The 22,260-nt window shown below is 36.8% G+C and overlaps 1 protein-coding gene across 8 annotated transcripts in view; it reads left to right on the top strand.

Moving 5' to 3' along the window:
- Window positions 1–22,260, top strand: part of NEBL (nebulette) — a 342,489-nt gene that overhangs the window by 265,127 nt on the left and 55,102 nt on the right. For 5 of the 8 annotated variants that reach the window (XM_058532530.1, XM_058532527.1, XM_058532528.1 and 2 more), the window contains 5 exons: window positions 4,419–4,532; window positions 10,675–10,779; window positions 12,442–12,549; window positions 18,178–18,288; window positions 20,825–20,935. The exons of 2 other annotated variants lie outside the window; for them this stretch is intronic. In XM_058532530.1, the coding sequence (XP_058388513.1) occupies window positions 4,419–4,532; window positions 10,675–10,779; window positions 12,442–12,549; window positions 18,178–18,288; window positions 20,825–20,935 (549 nt within the window). Of the gene's footprint in view, window positions 1–4,418; window positions 4,533–6,385; window positions 6,488–10,674; window positions 10,780–12,441; window positions 12,550–18,177; window positions 18,289–20,824; window positions 20,936–22,260 lie in introns of all 8 variants that reach the window. One more of the 8 variants, XM_058532533.1, reaches the window with a different exon arrangement.

Below are 22,260 nucleotides of genomic sequence, written 5' to 3'. Positions count from 1 at the left end.
TAATAGGGTATAGTTCAAATCAATTTAACAATGACTGTGGTGTGTGTTTGTGTGTGTGTGAGTGGTCTTGGGGAATTAGAGAAGTATTATAGTTCAAACACCTATCTCAGGGTTTGACTCATTCTATGAGTCCTAAAAGAGAGTTGTTTGTTTAGCATTTTCACCGTTAATTTGTATATTTCTTTAATAAATATATATTAAGTGCCAAATCCAATCAAAGCACAATGCCAGACACTAGGGATACAAAAAAGAGTAAAAATCGGTCCATTGTGGGACAGCAGATATACACAGATAATTCATATATGTCCAAAACTTAGAAAATAGTCTAATCTAGTATATCCAGGGAAAACTCACCTTTAATAATAGGTTAGTATTACTATAAATTTGTCTTTTAAAACAGCAGGTGAAAAAATCCAGGGTGCTGCTTGTATTGAATTATTTAAATTTAACCAATTAGTCCAGCTATGCGATGCTGGCTTGCATCAAGTTTCCTTCTGTTGTTCATATTCTCCAGCTTCAGGCACCATGAGTGTCTTAGTTATGTATTAGCTAAATGGAAAAAATAGGTTCTATCATCTCTGAGCACAGAGAGCCCATCGTCCTGTCTTTGTGCACCTGTAGTTCCCAGCACAGTTTCACTAAGAGCAGAGGCAACGTGTACGTAGAGGGATGATACTTGGAAATTAACCTGAAACATTCTCATCTGTTATTAACCTGACATTTGCTCTTCCCAAGGAAAGGTATATTTCTGCAAAGCAATGACCAATCAACATTGTAATGGTTCTTTCCTTCCTCTACTCATTAAACAGTGAGCCTGTGTTGAGTTCCTGCTATGAGGTAGGAAGAGTTCCTACCTGAGGAGGGGAATGCTGACATGACCAAGACACACTCTGTCAAGACTGGAGTCGGTAATCTCTCCCAAAAGCAAATCTGCTCAAGTTGCAGACATGGTTAAAATGACTTCTTATTCGCTTAGGATGAAGACCAAGATTCCTGACAGAGCTAGAAGGTTCAGCAGGACCTGACTGTTCCCAGCTGTCCAGTCTCTCCCTCAGTCTCCGTTCTCTGGCCACTCTCGTTTTCTTAAATTCCTTGAACACGCTGTTTGTGCCTCTCTCTGGCCTTCCACATGCTGTTTCCTCTGGGGGTGTACTTTTTATTACCACCTCCACCACTCATCTCTTCCTCCCCACTTCTGCTTGCTAAGCACACTCCCTTCATGCCTCAACTTAAATAGCATTGTCTTAGTTCCCCAGACTTGAAGAGGATCTGCCACAAAACATGGCTCCAGTGGCCTCAATGCCCTTCAGTTGTTACAGCCAGCTCGCTATTCCAAAATTTGTCTCTATGCTTAACTATCATCAGTAACACCTAGATCTGATGGAGTTTGTTTTTTACCTGTATGTCCCCTGTGCCTAACTCAGGAATGGGGACTTAGTGGGCACGTGTATAAACACACGCACATAGGCATACCTGCATGCATATATATATTAATATATATTGTAATATATGTATAGTGGAAGCCTTTTATTCAGATCTGTAGTCAGTCAGTTAAATTAAAAAATTGGTTAAAGGAGGAATCGTGAAAGTCATACACATACTTTAACATTTTATTTTAACACAAAACACATATGTGTACATTTAATTACAGGCCAGTATCACTGATGAACATAGGTGCAGAAATCCTCAACATAATATTAGCAAATCGAATACAACAATGCATTAAAAGAATCATACACCATGATCAAATGGGATTTATTCCAGGGATGCAAGGATGGTTCAATATGTACCAATCAATCAATGTGATATTCACCAACCTTTTGATGTAGTGACAAGTCTTTTTTTTTGCAAATGAATATTTGGTTTGGAGTTTTGTGTTGTTTTTCTTGCAGACCATACTTATAATGCATTGTCTATGATTTGCATTTTGAAAGACATTTTGCTTAAAGATATATTACTAATTTATATGAGTTATAGAATCTTCTAGATTATTTACATTCTCCCCCCTACAACTTTTCTGGTTGTCTTGACTACCCTTAATTTGATAACAATTTATTTTTAGGAAATTACGTTCATTAAGTCTCATAGAAAAAACATAGTTTTCATAGAAATAATAACTCTCTTTTTACAGTAAATTTGTCAGTGTCCCCAGTATTAAATTAAATTATGTAATTATAATAAGTACAACTAGCATAAACAGGGTTGGAGGCAAGCTCAGTTGACTTTTGACAAGTTGACAACATACCTAATGGGGCCGTAAGGGCAGGACATACTCTTCAACCACTTTTAAGTGTGAGTGTGATTCAATCAGATTTGCTTTTGGGAGAGATTACTGACTCCACTCCTGACAGAGTGTGTCTTGGTCATGTCAGCATTCCCAACGTCAGGTAGGAACTCAACACAGGCTCAGTATTTAATGAATAGAGGAAGGAAGGAACCATTGCAATGTTGATTGATCATTGCTTTTCAGAAATACGCCTTTCTTTGGGAAGATCAAATGCCAGGTTAATAACAGATGAGGATGTGTCAGGTTAATTTCCAAGCATCACCCCCCTACATGTTGCCTCTGCTCTTAGTGAAATTGTGCTGGGAACTACAGGGTGGGCAAAGATAGGATGAGGGGCTCTCTGTGTTCAAAGATGATAGAACCTATTTTTGCCATTTAGCTAATACGTCACTAAGACGCTTATGGTGCCTGAGGTTGGAGAATTGGAACAACTGAAAGAAAACTTCATACAAACCCATATTACATAGCAGGATCAGTTGATTAGTTAAATAACTACCAGCTGAGTATTCAGGGCACCGTGGCCATCAGTCAGAATGTTTTACTCAGTGAAGTGGGGAGTGTTGGCGAATCTGGCTGAGTCAGGAGTGCCATTCAAGTGGAAGTCAGTTAAGAGACTCTACTATCATTGTCGAGTGAATACCCTTTAGGCACCAAAAACCTAGAGAGAGACAAAAGCACAGATTAAAATATCCTGAAAAGTGCCCTAGCAGAGGGGTGTAGAGGGTGCAAAGTGGGGTGGAATTGTGTTTAGAGGAGAAGCAGGTAAGGAAAACCCCTGCTTTGGTGCCAGTCACTGTGGAAAGTAGTGAAGGAGCTCTAAATTTATTCCGTTGGTGATATTGTCTCTGATATGTAGACATAAAATAATTTTTTAAAAAATCAGAGTTTTTCTTGTTTTAGAGAGGCCTTTCCAATTAATTAGAATAAATGAGATTTTGCTTGAATTTATAAAGCAACGTGAATATCGGAAAGTTATTATTGGCAAATGGAAACACAACAGAAAATATTTCCTGTAAACTCTCTTGAGATATTTTCCAAATGCTACATTTCCACCAAGATTTTCACTAGCTCTCTCCCATAGGTATCAGACATGTGTCCCTGGGGGAGACCATCACCCAATACATACTTGATTAAAATTTAGATAATGTGAGCCATCCCCAAACTGCTTTTTAGTAAAAACTTATTCATGGCAGAGCTTTAAGATGTATGAATAAAGGTGCATTATGAGAGTGTTGTAAGAAAACAAAATATTGTAAGAATGGTAATAAAAACACTATAAGAGAACAAAACAGTTTACTTCTGCTTTTGAGATCTGTACATCCTTTCCTGGTTACAGGACTCAAAGGGGGTGTGAGATGAGAGTAGCTAGTTTTTTTTGTTTGTTTTTGGGTAAAGATCTTGTATCTATATTCCAATTAGTTAACATAACATACATTCACATATATTTCTATCCATGGAGAAAAATATAGTTCTATACGGTAAGTTGATAATCCTTTCTCTGGTTGTCCTAAGACTACTTCAAAAGAGAGAAAAATAATTCAGAGTCAATATTAGAGTTTTACTACTGAATACAGCTGCTGAGTTAAAGCAGAGGAAAAAAATAACATTAAATAGACCCAGGACATTTCAGAAAATGTAATCCCTAAAAATGAATTTTTGAACAAATGGGAAATGATGAGAAAAACCATGGTACAAACCATGTTCTGTATGTGGAATAATTCCCTCAGGAAAATTCATGTTCGAGTTTGGGGCTTAGGATCCATTTTCTAAATGTGGTAGACTTTAATTCCTTTGTGGTCTCAATTTCTAATTGATCATAGATTATAGGAAGGCAGAAATGGAAACTGACATTTAAAAATCCTGAGATTTTAGCACATAATTCTTGTTAATAGGATTTGAGTTCATGCCTAATTGCATTTATGATCAATGTTCAAGTCTAGGTTGTTTTTTTATAAAAAATTTTTATGCCTAATTAAGCTTTATATGGGGAAAAATACCAGGAATTTAAATTTTGCTACCATTTGTTTTTAAGGTAGCTTATGTTGATCTAATTAAAAGTCAAATATGTTATTTTGAAAGCTTAAAGGGAAATGTGCTATTTAATTTATCCTGTTTTTTTCTTTTATGGCAGATTAAATACAAAGAAAAATTTGATAATGAAATGAAGGATAAGAAACATCATTACAATCCCCTTGAAAGTGCTTCTTTTAGGCAAAGTCAGCTTGCCAATGCACTGGCGAGTAATGTAAGTTACTTTGTGCTTTATGACATAATCTATAGAAAATTATTTTCTATATTTTTGATTCTTATTTTCTCAAAATCGGCCGTGTTGTAATTACTACTACTTAATTAAGATTGTGTAATTTCCAAGTAATTTTAGTTCAAAACAACCGAAGCATATTTTCCTGAAGCTTTTTTGAGAAAAATGTTTTATTGTAATTTACTATTAATCGTTACTGATTACTAATTAGTTAATAAGGAAGAATAGTATTGCTAATAAAACCATTTATCTGATCAAGAGTAGAAATAGATTACAGAGATTTGCAGAAAAGTAGCATGTAGTATCATAAATTAGTAGTTATAACAATAGTTATTTCATGTAATTATACCCACAAAATTGGGCTTATTGTAACATACTACCCTTACGTGGTAGTTTATCATAAAGAAATTGTCAGAAATTGTACTTGTAATGGCTCACAGGTTCTTATTCTTATCCCTTATGTGATTGCCGTGAAATACTTCTTCATAAGATTTGTTTTCATATCATGTCTTTAAAAATAATCATGCTTCAATTTACAAGACAACATGCCTTAAATTTTTATTAGAATTAGGCAGAGTATAAAAACAGAGATATGGGGGGCTGGCCCCATGGCATAGTGGTTAAGTTCGGCACACTCTGCTTTGGTGGTCTGGGTTCGTGGGTTCAGATCCCTGGCGCAGACCTACACCACTTGTCAGCCACGCTGTGGTGGTGACCCACATACAAAAAGTAGGGGAAGACTGGCACAGATGTTAGCTCAGGGCAAATCTTCCTCAGCAAAAAAAACACACCAAAACCCAGAAATATGGAAAAAAAATCAATCATTTTTCTATAGTTGAAGCGTCTAGAGAGTTCCTTTTCAAATATTAAGATTAACTATGGTTGACCTGTTGCTTTATTAGATCATTTCAACCTTTCAACTCCTGTCATATCCTTGGGACCTAGTATATCTGACTTTCATTAATGTTTAGAAGGTATTGTTATTTGTTAACCAACTTTTGTTTGTCACCAGCAATTGAAATGGGTGTTTCTGTCTTTTAGGACCATTGGGAATATCAGAATAATTTCTTTTTCTTATTCGATTATTTTTTTGTCTATAAAAATGCAAAGCAAATAGACTTGGAATATACTTAAAGGAACGTGGAGCATAGTGCTGAAACCTCTCAAGGTTTAGAATCAGATTGCCTGAATTTGGATCCTGCTCCACCTCTTAATATTACACCTTCATCTCTCTGTGCCTCAGTTTCCTCATTTGTAAAATGAGGATACTTAAAGTACCTACCTACTAGGGTTGTTGTGGAGATTAAATACTCAATACAGATAAAGTGTTTAGAAAAGTGTTTGGCACACGGTAAGTCCTCGATGTTTTCTATTATTAAAATTTTATTATTATTATTACTAATATCATTATATTTCCAAAGCAATTGGCAAAAAAAATAAAAAGGTCTATATGGCAATAGGATGAAAAACACCCAAAGCTCTAAAACCACCAAAAAGCATAATTGAAATATGGTAGTAATTTCTAAATAATAAAGTTGTTCTTCTCTTTATTTTTTGAAAGCAGCATTTCTGTTAAAATTACTTGATTCTGTTAACATCACCCTTTCTGAATATATAAACAGTAAAAGGAATTATCAAAATATTTTCAAATCCCTGGCAATCACTTTTTTTACTCATTCAGAGGTAGACGAGCACCATCTAGTGGCTACTCGCAAATTTGTCTGACAATTTGCCACTAAAGAGGACTTTATGATGTGTTAAACGTAATAATGGCCATAATGCAAAAGCATAATATTTTCTTCTCCTAGATGGTATTTTGTTCCATGTTGTTTTCATAGGTGAAGTATAAGAAAGACATTCAAACTATGCATGATCCAGTTTCAGATCTCCCAGACTTGTTTTTAGACCATGCTTTGAAAGCCAGCAAAATGCTCAGCGGAGTAAGTGCCATGTTTGATGGCAACTGTAGATGTTGTGTGGCCCCATGGAGCCAGTATGGCTGCTGTGCTCTTGGACACACCTGCTTCCTTAAGCGTGCCTGATTGTCACTCCTCCCTTAATAACTAACTCATTGAAAGGTAGTTGTCTGCTTGCTTAATTCCCACCAAAGCTGTCGCTTTACCAAGGGGTTCTTGCTAGCTCTTTAATATCTCTCGCATATAGACTTTCTTGTTGAACAACTACACTTCAAAGGATTTGTGCAAGCGTTCTTTCTGCCTTTTTCTTCCCCTTTCTTCGTCTATAGTCTATTGAAGCCACTTGAAGGTCAGGCTCTTAAGTCAGGGATCTTTTATTTTATGCAGGCCAGAGCAGCTGGTCTGGTATTTAACAGGCCTCAGTAGCATAAAAAATTGTCTTAGTCTAAATTGTATTTTCTCTGGCAATAAATCCTAAAGGTGTTTACATGGACACTATACTTTTAGTCTTGTGAAGGTTTCCATGTTTTCTTCACTGCAACTAGGAGGGGAGGGTGATTTCTTCATGTGCTGATGAGAATATTTGTGTACACTGCCAAGTGGTCATTCCATCAGAACTCACCTCTGGATGCTATTTCAAACACTCAGTACATCTGGACCCTGACTTTGCTGGCTCTCATAACTGATCACCAGCTCCCCTGTGCCTCCATTTCCTACATCTCATGTTGCCCCACGGTGATGATGAACTCTAACTTGACCTCAGGTTATTTCTATGCCTATATTAATAATTACTTGAAATTATCCAAATTTATTGACTATCCACTTTGTGCCAGGCACAGATCAGATGGAAAAGTATGTTGGGCAAGGAATGTGAAAAAGTGAAAATGGTTGCCTTCATGAGATGTGCCCACAGTCATGGATTAAAAAAATGTATAGCCAAAACCTGGCCCCCAAACTATTAAATAATGAGATACAGCTTCAGTTCAGATTTAAAAATGTCTACACTTGGCTTTGATCTGTTGAAACTTCTGTTGGTTATTTTGTAATCCTCTTTTTCCACTGTCTTCCTTCTTGCAGTGTATTATGCACGTAAATGATTCATACTCGCAGGGATTTTTTAAATTAATTTATTAATTAATTTTTATCACTGGTCCCTGGAGGAAAAGCAGTCTGTCATTCTTTCCCATCTGTGGAGTAGGGAATGAAGGTTAGAGGACTAGTGGCACAAAATTAGACTCAGTTCCAGAACAGTTAATTCATGCTGTCCTGCCGTTTCAATGCTCATCCCTTTACCTCTGCACACATTCCTCTGTTCCTTGAGCAGCTCTGTTTCTGTTTCACGTTTTCCTCCACAACTCATAGGCATGCTTCTAAAAATCAATATGTTTCTATTCCCTGAGCCTGCTGCTTTCTTCACATTCAGTCTTTGGCATCCAATTTTGATCATTGCAGTGACATTTTTGATCATTGCAGTGACATTTGCCCATGACTATTCCTCCTCTATACTTGGGTTAAATTTCCTAGGAACATGAGGATTCTTGTGTAAATAAGCCAATAAATGTATCTTGGTGGTAATTTAAGAATCTGGTAGCTAGAAGAATGCATGCCACTCATAGGCAATATTTCTTTTCAAGATATTGACCTTTATTTTATAATAATGGTGAAAAAAATCATAGTTTAATATAAATTGTTTCTATCATCTCTTCAACAGAGAAAACCAACAAAGTCATCTATTACATTTATTTTATATACAATGTATAAAGTTTAAGCCTTCATTCAGGCGGTGCTTTTGCCTAGATTATAGATTTTTTTCTCCCATAGAAAAATAGTGGCTGAATGATTACTTCATGGGAGAGAACGTTTAAGACTCAAAAAATGTGTTACTCTGAAGTATCTATTTATCCAAGTTGTACAATAATACATTTGCTCAAATTTATTGTACATCAGAATTGCCACCTTTTAAATTTTAATGTAAACAGAATTGGAATTTTGTTGATTTATAAAGGCAACTTAATTCTATTGAAAGATTGAATAAGAGAATGTGTAATAAACAGACATTCTGCCAAAATTAGTTCTCAGTTTGTTATAAATGGCTGTTTTTAAAGACCTCTAAATTCTAAATGTCTGGTATAAATCATAATTTAAAAATTTTAACATGCAGTGTGTAGAGTGAAATTAGTGCCCGATGAGTTTGCACAGCCATATACTAATTAAATTTTTGAGGGAAGATTTTCCCCTGGAAAACAGAGCTTTGGTAGCTTTGTTTCTTTTATCACTGCGTAAATTAAAACCATAAATTGTGTGTTACTCTGTGTAACTCCCACTAGGAGGCAACAGAGACTATAATATAAGGAAAAGCAAGTATTGAAAATTCTTTTGCAGATCTTGATTCAGATAGAGTTTTTTGATTTTTTTAAGATAGGAGTTTCTGAAATTCTCTGTAACTAAAACGGATCATTGTGGTGGGTACAACATTTAATGACCTTTTCTCAGTACATGTTCATTATTCCAGACATAATATCCTAGGCTTTGTTAGTTCTGGATTTTAACTCAGTAATGGAATATATCCTAGCTTGTTACATTGAATTCATGATTATTTTATAAATATATATTATAAAATAACTTCTGGTCAAAGTGTAAAGTCTCTAAGTATATTGTTATCCTTCGATATTATCTTTTTTTTTTTTTTGTAAATTAGCAGAGGAGCCAAAATGTAGAACTTTTTGTGTTCTTTGGTCAAAATGTCCTATGTGAACATTTTCATGAGCTTCCTGTGGCTGCTCTTCTCCCTCACTGTATTCTGGTTAGAGTTTTGGGGGACACATATTTTAGCTCTCTAATCGACTGAAAGCACCTCTGGGGACCATTACTGTGTCCCATGGAACAGGAGTTACCATGTGCATCCTCCCATCCCTCCCATCCTGGCACTGGGCCTTATTCCTGTTTGACTCTCAGATGGCTGGAGCATCTGCTAAGACCCAAATGTCAGTGTCGTATGGCCAGCTCTTTCCAGCTCCCTCTCAGATGCTGCTTACTTCTCCCTCCACTCTAACCAGAATTACTGTTTTTATTGACACCCTTGTTACCGAATGCACAACCAACTTCAGCTTAAGTCTCTGTGGCCTTGAGTCTTGGGGAGTTACCATTTACCTCTAGAAGTCTGTTCCAAATAGGGCAAAATAACTAAGTGTCCAATCTCCAGTGACAGAAGTCATGAAGCAGTTTTTGTCTTATTGCTGCTGTTGTATTTAGAGCCCTACAGTTGCCAAATTTGGCATCCTTATCCATTCTGGTCTCTCCCAACTTCACCTTTTTGTCTGTGTGTCTAAATAGTAGTCTTAATCCAATTTCTTCACCTTAAAAACTCAACTGACGGGGCCGGCCCGGTGGCGCAAGTGGTTAAGTGCGCGCGCTCCGCTGCGGCGGCCCGGGGTTCGCTGGTTCAGATCTCGGGCACGCACCGAGGCACTGCTTGGTAAGCCATGCTGTGGCGGCGTCCCATATAAAGTGGAGGAAGATGGGCACCGATGTTAGCCCAGGGCCGTCTTCCTCAGCAAAAAAAAGAGGAGGATTGGCGGATGTTAGCTCAGGGCTGATCTCCTCACACACACACACAAAAAAACTCAACTGACTGTACCCAGATTCCTCAATTTCTCTTCCAGTCACCTCCTGCCCTCTCCTTTTAGGAGAATTAATTGAATTATTTCCCTCTCTCATTTTCCTTATGACCCCCAGTCTTCCTCCTGGCTGGGCCCTTGTATACAGCTTGTTTTCTTTCCTGCCTCCAGCTTTCCTTTCCTGTTTTTCTTCTTTTCTTTCCTTCTCTTCTTATAGACGCTGCTAAACACATTCCTGTTCTAGCATAAGGACAGGAGAAATCCCCTTTTTTATGCCTACGCGTCTTGTCACAGGCTTTTCTGCGTCCACTCCCCAGTGTCCTGAGTATCTTTTACACTGTGTTGACAGCTAATTGTCCTCTGCTTCTCTTGAGTGTTTCATATGCTGTTCACATTGAGCACCTAGAGCTGGTCTAGCTTGCAGCGTCGGTTTATTTCAGTGTCAGAAATCTACACGACCAGCCCGCTGCAGATGGGCACTTGATAGCTTTGCAGCTCTCGTTGGCTTGTATGTTTCAGTTTGCATTCCTAAGTATTAGTTGCTCTCATCAGCCTCTTTGATTCTAAATTTATTTTTCATGGTCTCTGTTTTAGCGAGAGTATAGAAAACTGTTTGAGGAAAACAAAGGAATGTATCATTTTGACGCGGACGCTGCGGAACACCTGCACCATAAAGGCAACGCCACGCTCCAGAGTCAGGTAGGCGCCCTCCCTGGCTGGACCCTGGAAGCGCTCGTCCACCGAGAGCGTGCGCCTCCTGAAACGAACATACATCCTGAGAAAGTGGATGTTGTTTCGGAAAAGCTCAAACACTGTTCTCTCTATATTTATTGGGTTGGGGAAGCTTGAACCATGTTTCAATATAAAGGCGTTTCCTAACATAACAGTTAACTTTACACAATTTAAAACTTATGATATACAAATTAATTAAATGATGATCAAATCTCTTGATGATTTCAGTTTTTATAGTGCACGTGCGATGTGTCATTAATTTTCCAGGTGCAAAGTTTGTTATAATGTCTCAGTTCAATTATAAGTGTTATTTAAAAGGGAAAATTATCTTACCAGTGTATTCTAGATTAATGTTTCCTTTATGAAATTCTATGTACTCCTTGAGAAAAATTTTAAAAAAAGCCTTCTTCCTTCAACACTTTAAAGTTGATATCTATTTTTTTATTCTGATTTTCAATAGTTGAAAAAGATGTCATTTCCAACATTTATTAAGATAAAGTTTTGCATCACTCTTTTAAATGTATCCTGTGGAACATAAATTCCATAATGATTTGATACTCGCTTTTATTTATTTAAAAAATATACAAACCAGCTCTCCTTTAAGGTTTGGAAGTGTACATTTTTTTTTCTCTTTGAATCTTTGTTTTTTTGAAATTCTTTGAATTTCATTTTCCTAGAAAATTTTGTCCTAATGTAGTATGTTATTCTACTTCACTTTCATTCATTACTCCATCGCACTTCTCTGAAACAAAAAGTAGAAATTTAAAAATTGTTATATTGTTTGCCACCACAAATTCTAAGTATTGAAAAATTTCTTTTGCATCTATCTTTAAAGTTATTATACAACTTAATTTCATAAAAAATTATTGAGCATAAGAATTTTAATGAAAATACATTTCTGAATGAAATGAATCATGACCGAAACTTTTCCATGAATTTAATTTAAAAAGATATACTGCTAAAAAAGCCGACCGCTCTGACTACTAACATATAATTTTAGTTTTTGTTATTAGGAGATAGAAAATATTGATCATTTTATAAACTGAAATAAGATGAGGATTGGACTTGAAATAAATAATTCATGATATGATATTATTAAATAATGCGTAGTGAAACTGAGAGAAGACACATGAAAGTTCTGTGAGTGTTTTACTCAATGTCTGTGGAAAAATTCAGGAATCCCAGAGCCCTCGCTTTGACAGAAAGATAGAAAATCGCACCTGTGTTTTCCTTCTTGTTCATTACTTACTGATAGACACTCAAAGCTGTCACAGGGATCTCTCTTTCTCTCTTTTCTCTCTCTACATACCTACATATGTGTGTATGCTATGTGTGTATTCATATATAACCGCACGTATATGATATATATCTATATATCTCTGCTATTTAAATACTTGATACAAGTCCTAGAACTACATTATTTAGTAGTTCTAAATTATTTTTATTCTTTAAAAAATTTTATATGTTACCTGTTTACTTTCATTTATGTCATTAACCACAGAGAACCCAGTGATTAACTGAAATGGCCAGAAGATAGGATGATTAATTTTGGACATATTTATTTTACTTTGCTCTATTTGTGTAAGGGCTTGTAAGCTTTATGTGCCTTTTATACTTTTTTCAATGAAGGTTAAGTACAAAGAAGAATATGAGAAAAATAAGGGGAAATGCATGCTTGAATTTGTTGAGACACCGTCATATCAAGCTTCAAAGGAGGCTCAGAAGATGCAGAGTGAGGTGAGTCTCTTTGATTTGTTATTAACTGTTTAACGCATATTTGGTGGTTTATCATTTGAAAGGAAACAGTAAAGTGATTCGGAATGTTTAGTGGGTCTGGAAGCAAGCACGCTGCGTGGGAAGACCCCGGGAATCCACATTCTAGTTCGAGTCATCTTGTCTGGGTCACTGGGACTTTCTGGCGCTTAGTTTTTTCCGTTTGGCCAATGTGGATATAAGGCCAGGTAAGCTCTAAACCTCCCTCTCAGCTCTCACCTTCCGACGATAACACTGATGCTTTCACGTTGTGTCATGTAAAACTGTGATGAGTGGGAGAAAAGCCTGAAGAAAATGACGAGCCAGGTGCTTTATTTCCCTTTTATTTTTCAACGACAGTAGAACTAACATTTACTAAGTACTCTGTACTAAGTAATATGCTAGTGCTTTATATATGTCGGCTTGTTTAATCCTCTCAAGGTAATGATGCTAGGTAAGTATTATCCCAAGATTGATAAGGCATCCACAAAATTAATTGTTTTACCTAAAATCCACCAAATGCCAACGTTTTAGGACCTGGTCAAAGTCATGAATGATTTTCTTTTCTCTGTTGATTGTTTAATGGACTCCTCCCCTCCCACCACTGCCCCCAATAAACAGTGACATGAAAGTTTTAAAATATCAAGAGAAGTGGGGCCGGCCCGGTGGCGCAAGCGGTCAAGTGCACGCGCTCTGCTTCGGAGGCCAGGGGTTCGCCGGTTCGGATCCCAGGCGCGTACCGACGCACCGCTTGTTAAGTCAAGCTGTGGCGGTGTCCCATATAAAGTACAGGAAGATGGGCACGGATGTTAGCCCAGGGCCAGTCTTCCTCAGCAAAAAAAAAAAAAGAGGAGGATTGGCAGATGTTAGCTCAGGGCCGATCTTACTCACACACACACAAAAAAATAACAAGAGAAGAGATCAGTTAAGAATTTTTTCTGCTTATTCACTTTCTTCTCTACTTAAGATAATGCTAAGTCACATTCAGATCTCTCTCACACTGGTTTTGCTCTGTCCCAGTGAGATTTTTTTCTGTTGTTGTTGGGGTTTTTTTTTCCCCTACGTTTTTGGGAACCAGACACCAGACACAGAAGATTTTTGTCTGCAATCAACGTCCAAATTCTGTGGGTACAACCAAGTTATTCCTTCAAAGTTATTCCTTCTGTCCATGCCCCTTCAAAGGGACAGAAATAATGGGCAGAAGTAACAGCTGATTCCAAGCCCAGTGCTCCATTCCAGACATGCTCAATGGGCAAGATCTTTTCTGTTCTCCAATAGCAATGTCAAAATAGGGGGAAATGATAACTTCCAGACAATAAAACTCTTGTAGGAATTTTGTGAACATTGTATGTGCTATTTGTTGAAATGTTATAATTCCTCTTCTCAAGGAAAGAACACTCAGACATTACTGTGGCTTGCTAAGTAGTCAAAATTGTTTAATTTCTTCTTCAAGTAAGAGAGCCGAAAATAATACATCTTTCATGTCTCATATCTTCTTAAGCCAATAAAGGGGAATTTGATCAAGAATGGTCAGGTGAATATTTTGACTAAATTAGCTGTTTGTTTTAACTGAATTGACAGAGCAGGTAAATTTGGTCAAAATTCAGAAGCCTTACAAAAATGTACATTTAATGGGGTAACTTCTACTGGAATATCTTCTGTCTTAGTCAGTTTGGGCTGCTATAACAAAGTACCACAGACTCAGTGGCTTAAACAACAGAAATTTATTTCTCACAGTTCTGGAGTCTGGAATTCTGAGATGTGGGTGCCAACATGGTTGGGTTCTGGTGAGAGCCCTCTTCTGGGGTGCAGGCTGCTGCCTTCTTATTGTGTCCTCCCTTGGCTGAGGGCAGAGAGGAGAAGGAAGCTCTCTCATGGCTCTTATAAGGGCGCTAATCCCATCATGAGGTCTCCACTCTGGTGACCTCATCTAATCCTATTCACTTCCCAAAAGCCCCACCTCCTCATACCACCACATTGGGGGGTGGGATTGCAACATATGAACTTTAGGGGGCCACAAACATTCAGTCCCAACACCTTTTCTGCATTTCAAGAACAGTATGTAAAGTATTGTACATATCCTTCACCTTGCCTTCTTGTCTTCCATTGCAGTGGGGACATTTTGGTAGCTTTCCTATGAATTCCCCCTTGTTTTAGAGGAATAATGTGGCTGATGTCACTGACCCACAGACCAGAGAAAGATTTGTACCTTCGCTGTCGTGGTGCTTTCACTTTGTGGGTTCTCTTGCACTAAGAAACACAGAGATCAAAAATCACTTTACTTTTCTGAAAACAACATCAAGAGGATAATACCAGCATTTCAGGTTTATGCTCATCTTCTCCATGCCCTCCATGCCCCTTTTCCTCTTCCCTCCATCTTTGATCCTCAGTCTCAGGAACATCCATGCTGAGAACCCTTGTGTCGTTCTGGTCTCATGGTTCCTTGAGATTTTTCTACATCAGTTCATTTACTTTCCTCTCACCAATAAATCCTAGAATTTATAACTCATGATTAATATATTCTAATAACGTGTTTCTGTGTTAGAAATGATGGTATTTTGTGATCTGAGATTTTAGATCCTCATCTCTCATCATAGTCTCTCTTTTCTTCACCAAACTTATTCTCTGACTCCTCCCAAGTGTGCTCTCTGCATGAAGATGACCATCAAATTCCTGGACTCTGGTTTTTCCAGTCCATTCTCTTCCTGCCTGAGCTGTGCTTTTCCATTCACTTGAGCTTCAGACCCACCTGTGAAATGGCGTCTGAGGGTCCCTCTCTTAGGATGGAGGAGGTTAGGAGGTTCTCCCTGCCTGTGCTGTTGCCAAGTGGGGGAGATGGAACGAAACCACCCGGCTTGAGCCTCCGGAGCCGGAGTTATGTGTAAGTCGCACTGGACAGCTCTCGCTCCTGGTCCCCTAGCTCTCATTGATAGCCATGCCCTTTCCCTTATTGAGAAGACCAGCACCTTCCAAACTGGGCTATGTCAGTGTTCTTCCTCTCAGCCCCAGGCTGTTGTTATTTTGGTGTTTGTGCTACACTCTCCTGGTCTTATTCACAGAGGGTAGTGTTCCTCCTCTGTTTTCCTTCTCTTTCATCCTCTCTGTACTTTCTCTTCTGAATATCATGTTCCCCTCTTCTCTTTCTCCCTATGGCTGTAGCACTCAAGCTCCCCTGTGGATAAGTCTCAGGGAAGCGTGTTGGGAATGCGCATCCCTACGCTGCCACCTCAGAGTGTGCTTCCATATGTCTTGCAGTGGGACCTGGGAATCATATTTTAAGACTGTCCCTGGAGCTTCTGATGTAGGTGGACCAACAACCAAACTTTGAGAAACCTTGGGTCATTGAAAGAAACTAATATTCCCCTAACTTAAAATTGTAAAAACCAGATGGATAAAAAAAAAAATCCCTAAAACATGTGGATATCTGCTTCTCAAAGATTCAGTGGGCAAAGTAGACCAAATTGTCGTTATTTACATGAAACTCTCAGTTGATTTTTTTTTCCATTGTGGATAACCCTCAAAAGTGAAAAGATTGCCTGAGAATAAATTTCACTCTACAGATGACAGGGACTTTAAGGGGACCCTCAGCACTGAAAAAGTGCTATTGTTTCTATGTTGATATGTTTCCTTGTACAGATTCTGGAAGTCTGATAACTAGCACTTTGCTTTTACCGTTGCTGTGACTACACAGTACAAAAGAAAAATAAAATGATGCAGCTATAAACCAAATCGGTCAAATGAGCTAATTACTTGCTTTTGGTTGGCTGTTGTGACGTCAGATGTAAACAGTTTTAACGTTTAACTTAGTTATACGTTTATTACATGTTGTGGAATTAACTTACCTTGGGGGCTGTGTAGGCATTTTGTTAAAATTGGCTTTCAATTTTTGCTATTCTGATTTCTGGTATTGTCACTAGGGGGAATTATCCTTTGCAGAGGCTGAGATGTGTTTTCCCTTTAATTATAGCCATTGGCTATTAGATTTTTAGGCTCAGCAATTGTTTCTTCTCAGCAGGGCTTGAGAAGAGAGAAATCTTCCAATAGAAAATATCTTTGGACCAAATTTATTCTCTAAAGGCTAGGAAGATAGAATATCTTAGACCAAGTTTGATGTGAAGGATGTCTTTAAATATAGGACCAATGAAGTAGACACAAAGAGAACCGCCTGGCTTAGAGATAGTTTTTATTCCTAAGAGGTAAGCTTGACTGTGAGCTTCTTAAGGAGCCTCCTAAGGTTATAGGTAAAGCTAAGTGTTTATGATCTCAAGAAGAGCCACTGATGTTTTTGTTACAGCCTATAATTATGCTTCTCTCACTTTCTTCTAATATTAGGTGTAGGTTTAATTAGTGTGTTTTCTAGAAGAAATCTTTAAATCTGGCCTTGAAAAGTTCTTTGTCTTCTGTTTCACAAATATAGCTCTCCTAACAAAAAGCGTACTGAAGGATTTTTTTCCCTCTGCTTATATATTGGCCAGTTCTAGTCATGATCAACCTTCCTTAATGACTCACTTCAGTAAAATAATCTTTTCAGAGGAGAAGGGCTTTTTGAAGTGAAATATCTGAAATAAATAAATACACACATATTTATATTTCACTTTTTAAATAGAATTTCTTTGTATAATTACCTATCGCTGTAATAAGTACATAATAAACCTAGAAAATAGCTTCTCATTTTGCATCAATAACAATCTCATGCAGAATTTATTTACTTTTATCATCTTTGTGATGCAAGTTGAATAAAATATTTAGCTGGTAAAATGTAGGCCCTTGTTTGGTAAATATTTCGCATGGGTGAATATTTTTGTTATTTAGAGAGACTGTCTTTATACTCATAAAGCATGGGTTTCCATTGATTTTCAAATGCCTAGTTCGAATGGTAGACTTTAGAGAATCATAGCTGAAGGGTGTCAGTGTCAAAAGGGCAGGTGGGGGTATAGATTTAGGCCCTCCACAATCACTGTCAGCATCTTTTTTTGTTTCTTGTTGTGAACACTTACCTAAAGAACAATTTATCAGCTCAAGATGAGATTCTCCTCACTGTGTAACTTGATTCACATCTGACACCATAGGTGGTAGAGAAATATTCTCAATGGCAACATCATTAAAGGAAAATCTTCCCCACCAGCCTCCATCACATTTTAGAAATAGTCTTTCCTGACTTCACAATGACTGACAGTGAGAGGGATGATGACGACATGAACATTAATGCTACTTTGGTTTGAATGGGCTTCCATGCCTCCAGATTTTCTTCCAGTGGATGGATCCTTTTCTTTTTGAGTGAACCAGTTAGGTGATCCAATCAAATATAGCCAACTTTATTGGTTCTCCTCCGCATTGGGCTGATGTCAAACAATAACAAATTATGCAATGTTAAGCAGCCTTACTCAGAATACTTTTCCAGAGGGAGTTGGTACTTGATGGTTCTGCGTTTGTTTGGTAGAATTCTAAAATTTATGATAAAGTTGGAGTTATTTTCCTGTTGATAAGAAGACTCTGAGGTGGCAGAATTATGTAAGAAAAACTTCGGTTTTGTTCTGGGAACTCTTGTTCTAATATCTTTTCAACAATCACTGATATTTTTTAAATTTAAAATTATGTGGTCTTATTTAACAGAAAGTTTACAGAGAGGATTTTGAGAAGGAGATTAAAGGAAGGTCATCACTGGATTTAGACAAGACTCCAGAATTTTTACATGTAAAATACATCACCAACCTTCTGAAGGAGGTATGATCCTGCTATTTACTATTAAATATTGCAAAAGAAAACTAGAGAAATAACCCAGGAAATATTTACATAATTCTCGACTAATTCACTGTTTGAGATATTAATGCACTACTCTTTCCCTCACTTTGACTTTTACTAATAGAGTTTTTAATGTTCATTAAAAACAGGAAGATGTGTGTTAACATTTCCATTTAAAGTTGAAGGAAGAAATTACTCAAATTTCCTGGACAAACTTGAAAAATATTCTGATTTTATGTTTGGATTGCAGCTCAGAAGCTCTATAAGTAGTTTTATGGCTTTATGGCAGTTAGTTTTTTTTTAAAACATATTCTGAGTATGGGTAAGGCAAGCTTGATTCTTTCAAATTTAGTTATTGTAAAAATGCATTTTAGAACCACCTTTTCTGTCACTTCCCTGCAGTATTCTCATGACATTTTATATCAAAAATGAGGTTCTCATGTGTGAAGGTCTGGATAAATGGTACATTGTTTATAAGTGGTTTGTGTTCTAAGTAGGGAAAAAATAACATATTTAGCATATAGAACATAGGAACTCATGTCCATTTGTCATTTTATTCTCAGCGGAATTTGCCCCCCAAACTTAGTGGTGCATTTGGGCTCACACGTTGAACATTAAGGTCCTCAAATCTAACAATTAAAAATATCACACTCACAGTCCATCCCTTTAAAAGTTTTTTTGTTTTCGTTTTTGTTTTTAATGGCTGCAAAGTAACTTGGAGCTCTTCCAACTCTCTGTTTAAGTAGATTCGCTTTACATTAAAGGAGGGCACTAGGGAACTCCATTTCATACTGTATTTTGAACTGAAGAAACTAGCTATTCCTGAAAGAGAAGTCTTAAACCAGTGAAATAAGTTAGAGTATAATTACCTGCATAGACATGCATGGCCATGAACTTCTTTAATAACCAAATGTCAGTCGGCCTTTACCATTTAACTGCTTTTAGCAATGTAATGTGATTGACAGTTGTAAATTGGGCTGAAATAGGTATGTAATTTATAGAAGAGTTCTCTTGCTACCCTGTCTTTTCTCACTTCTAGTACCTATAAAATATTTTGAAGTTGAAGATTAATCAAATGGCAACTTTCTACTATTATTGTCTTCCATTTAAAAATATGCACTATTTATGTGAACTTTTTAAAGGGGAATCTTTTCATCATTTACATACAAATGACAATGTGAGGTCTATTTTGGGATCCATAAATGACTTTAATATACATGGATGGCCTTTTTTTAATATTCTTTTTGAATGAATCTTATTTGACTTAATGATTCAGAATGTATGCATCAGGATAGGAAAAAGGCCCAAAAGACTATGATTTAAAATCTTTTAATTAAGTTATAGAGATGTCTGATTTTAAAAAAGGACTCCTAGTGACTTGATGACATTGTAACTTGCCTTTCTGAGTGTAAACCTTTAGCTTTAACTTGTCTTTGCATTCTTTACTTTATGGTTTTTACATTTATATTGCCATTTAAAGTGTTCAACGTATCATTTTATACTGAATTTCATTTGATTCCCCTCATTGCCCTTTGACATTGGGAGAACAAGTATTTTTATTTTCATTTTGCCTGTGTAGAAATCAAGGATTAGTTACTTAAAGTTCTCTTGAAAGTCACATGACCCAATAAGTGACAGAACTGTGACTTCCCGGCCATTTGACGCCAGAGCTCTTTCCAAAATTACATGCAGGTCATTACAATGTCTTGTAGGCTATTAGTTAAGCAGAGATCCAGCTAATTTGATTATACTGGACAAAGAGAAAAGTAACATGAAATGAACCCTAGAATTAACTGGAACATGATTTCTTATCATTAAAGGAAATCTCATCTTCCATCTGGTAAGTTAGTCATAAATGCACTTAGTTGAATTGGATTAAGATATGCATTGTTTTCATAATGCAATTAGTAAGAAAACAAAAAATTCATTAGCACAAAAAACCCTCCAAGTTATATATAAGTATTAGTAAAGACATTTGGATCTACTTAATATATGCTATTAACATAGGTGAAATTAAAACTATATATTGTCAATCTGTAGGAAATTATTTTGGTTTTATTAATCTTTGAATAAAATGATTTTAACTTTGGCTACATCAATCCTTTTGATTTTATAATTTTTCCTTCTTTTTCAACTGTGTTCTTTTGGTGATTCATATTTTATAGACAGTTTTCAAAGTAATACTTCAAATAATTAATAAGAAGCATGTATTTCTAAGATCTTCCTGAACATTTAAAGGAAGACATCTTTTTAAAATATGATACCAATATGGTTCCAAAAAATATTGGAAGAAAGGATGAAAAGGAGATGACTGATAATATTGGACGTCCCTCTAAACGTGATTACAAGAGAAAATGAAGTCTCTGTAGGAAATAAGGAACATGAATGCTTAGGAGAGTGATTCATTCCTTTCTAGAAATATTTTCTCCTTTCTGTGGTCTCTAGAAAATATGTAAAACAGTATATCAGTTGAAGGGCTTCCTAGTAAATTTCAAACTGTAATATTCTTCTCTCATAGAAGGAATATAAAAAAGATTTGGAAAATGAAATAAAAGGGAAAGGAATGGAACTTAATTCAGAAGTTCTTGATATTCAAAGAGCAAAACGAGCATCTGAAATGGCTAGTGAGGTGAGTATATTTATTTAACAACTGAGAATGTGTGGATTTTAAGCTGATTTCCTTATCTATAAATCCTTCTCAAAGATTATATATATATGTGTTCCACAACTTTTATATGTAAGATGATTGTAAGCGGCTCTTGTCTTCTCCCAATCAATGAATTAAAAAAAAAAAATCATGCTCACCATCTCCTTTCTATGTGGTATGAGAAACATGTCCATTTCCCCATTTTAGAGGAAAATCTATATAATAAACCAAAATAATTTTATGAGATATAACTGATCTTTTAAGCAAGTAAAAGGCAGAAGATTAGGAAGGCGCGTTATCACGGTCTGTCGGTAACTGCAGTTTAAAAGTTCACGTGCTCTCCTGCTCACAACCCGCTCGACTCTCCCAGTCCTTGCCTGGGCTGCTGCATGAGTCTACATAAACCTCTTTATAAAATGAAAGTGGTCATTGCTCACGTTACATGAAATTTATAAGAAGAAATGAAGTGCCTCTGAAGTTCTTTCAGTCCTTTAATCCTTGTGTTAATGTCATTACTTTGGTATCAGATAATGCATAGTGCTTTGAAGAGAATCTAGCTGAATTTAGCAGTGAAAACATCTAAAGCTTTTTCCCCATATGTTAATAAACTGTGGCGATGATGATGACAACCCTATTTGTCAGGTTGCGTATGATAGAAACCCAACTCAACCTGGATTAAACAGCAAAGGAGACGTATTGGTTTATGAATAGAGAAGTCCAAAGATCAGGTTTACTACAGGTTGAAATTCAGTTGATATCTCTCTTCCTTCATCTCTCAGTTCTGTTATCTTCTCTATTGCTTCACTCTTGGGAGGCTGTCTCTATGTCATGGCCCTTCTTAACAGCAGGATAACTCATGTCTGTGGCCAGTAATCCCAGTGGGAAGTGAGCATCTGTTTTCTTACAGTTACGGTTAGGGTTCAAGGATTGGATCTCCTTGGATCACCTATCCTGTGCCCACACCTGACCCAATTATTGTGTAATGTCGGGGCAGTGTAATGTGCTGGTGACCTCATATGGTTCTCAACCTGTCCAAAGTACATGGGTCAAGAGGGGTCAGAGGCAATTCTGCCAAAGAAAATCATGGAGCTTTTTGCCAGAAGAGGGAGGAATGGATGCTGGCCAGGCAAAGACAACAGATGTCCACTGGCATGTCTTTGGCTAATATTGTCATTACATATTCCTACATTAGTAATCTTCCACAAATTCTTCTGTTATGGTGACATGTCCAGACCACGTTCAGAGGTAGATCTTGTAATCACTTGTCAGTAATACTTGGAAAAATTGTTTTACACTCTCAGTGGCAG

This window comes from Diceros bicornis, chromosome 36, assembly GCF_020826845.1.
Source record: "Diceros bicornis minor isolate mBicDic1 chromosome 36, mDicBic1.mat.cur, whole genome shotgun sequence".
NCBI lineage: Eukaryota > Metazoa > Chordata > Mammalia > Perissodactyla > Rhinocerotidae > Diceros > Diceros bicornis.
Note: the sequence above shows the minus strand (reverse complement) of the source record. Positions and strands in the feature narration are given on the sequence as shown.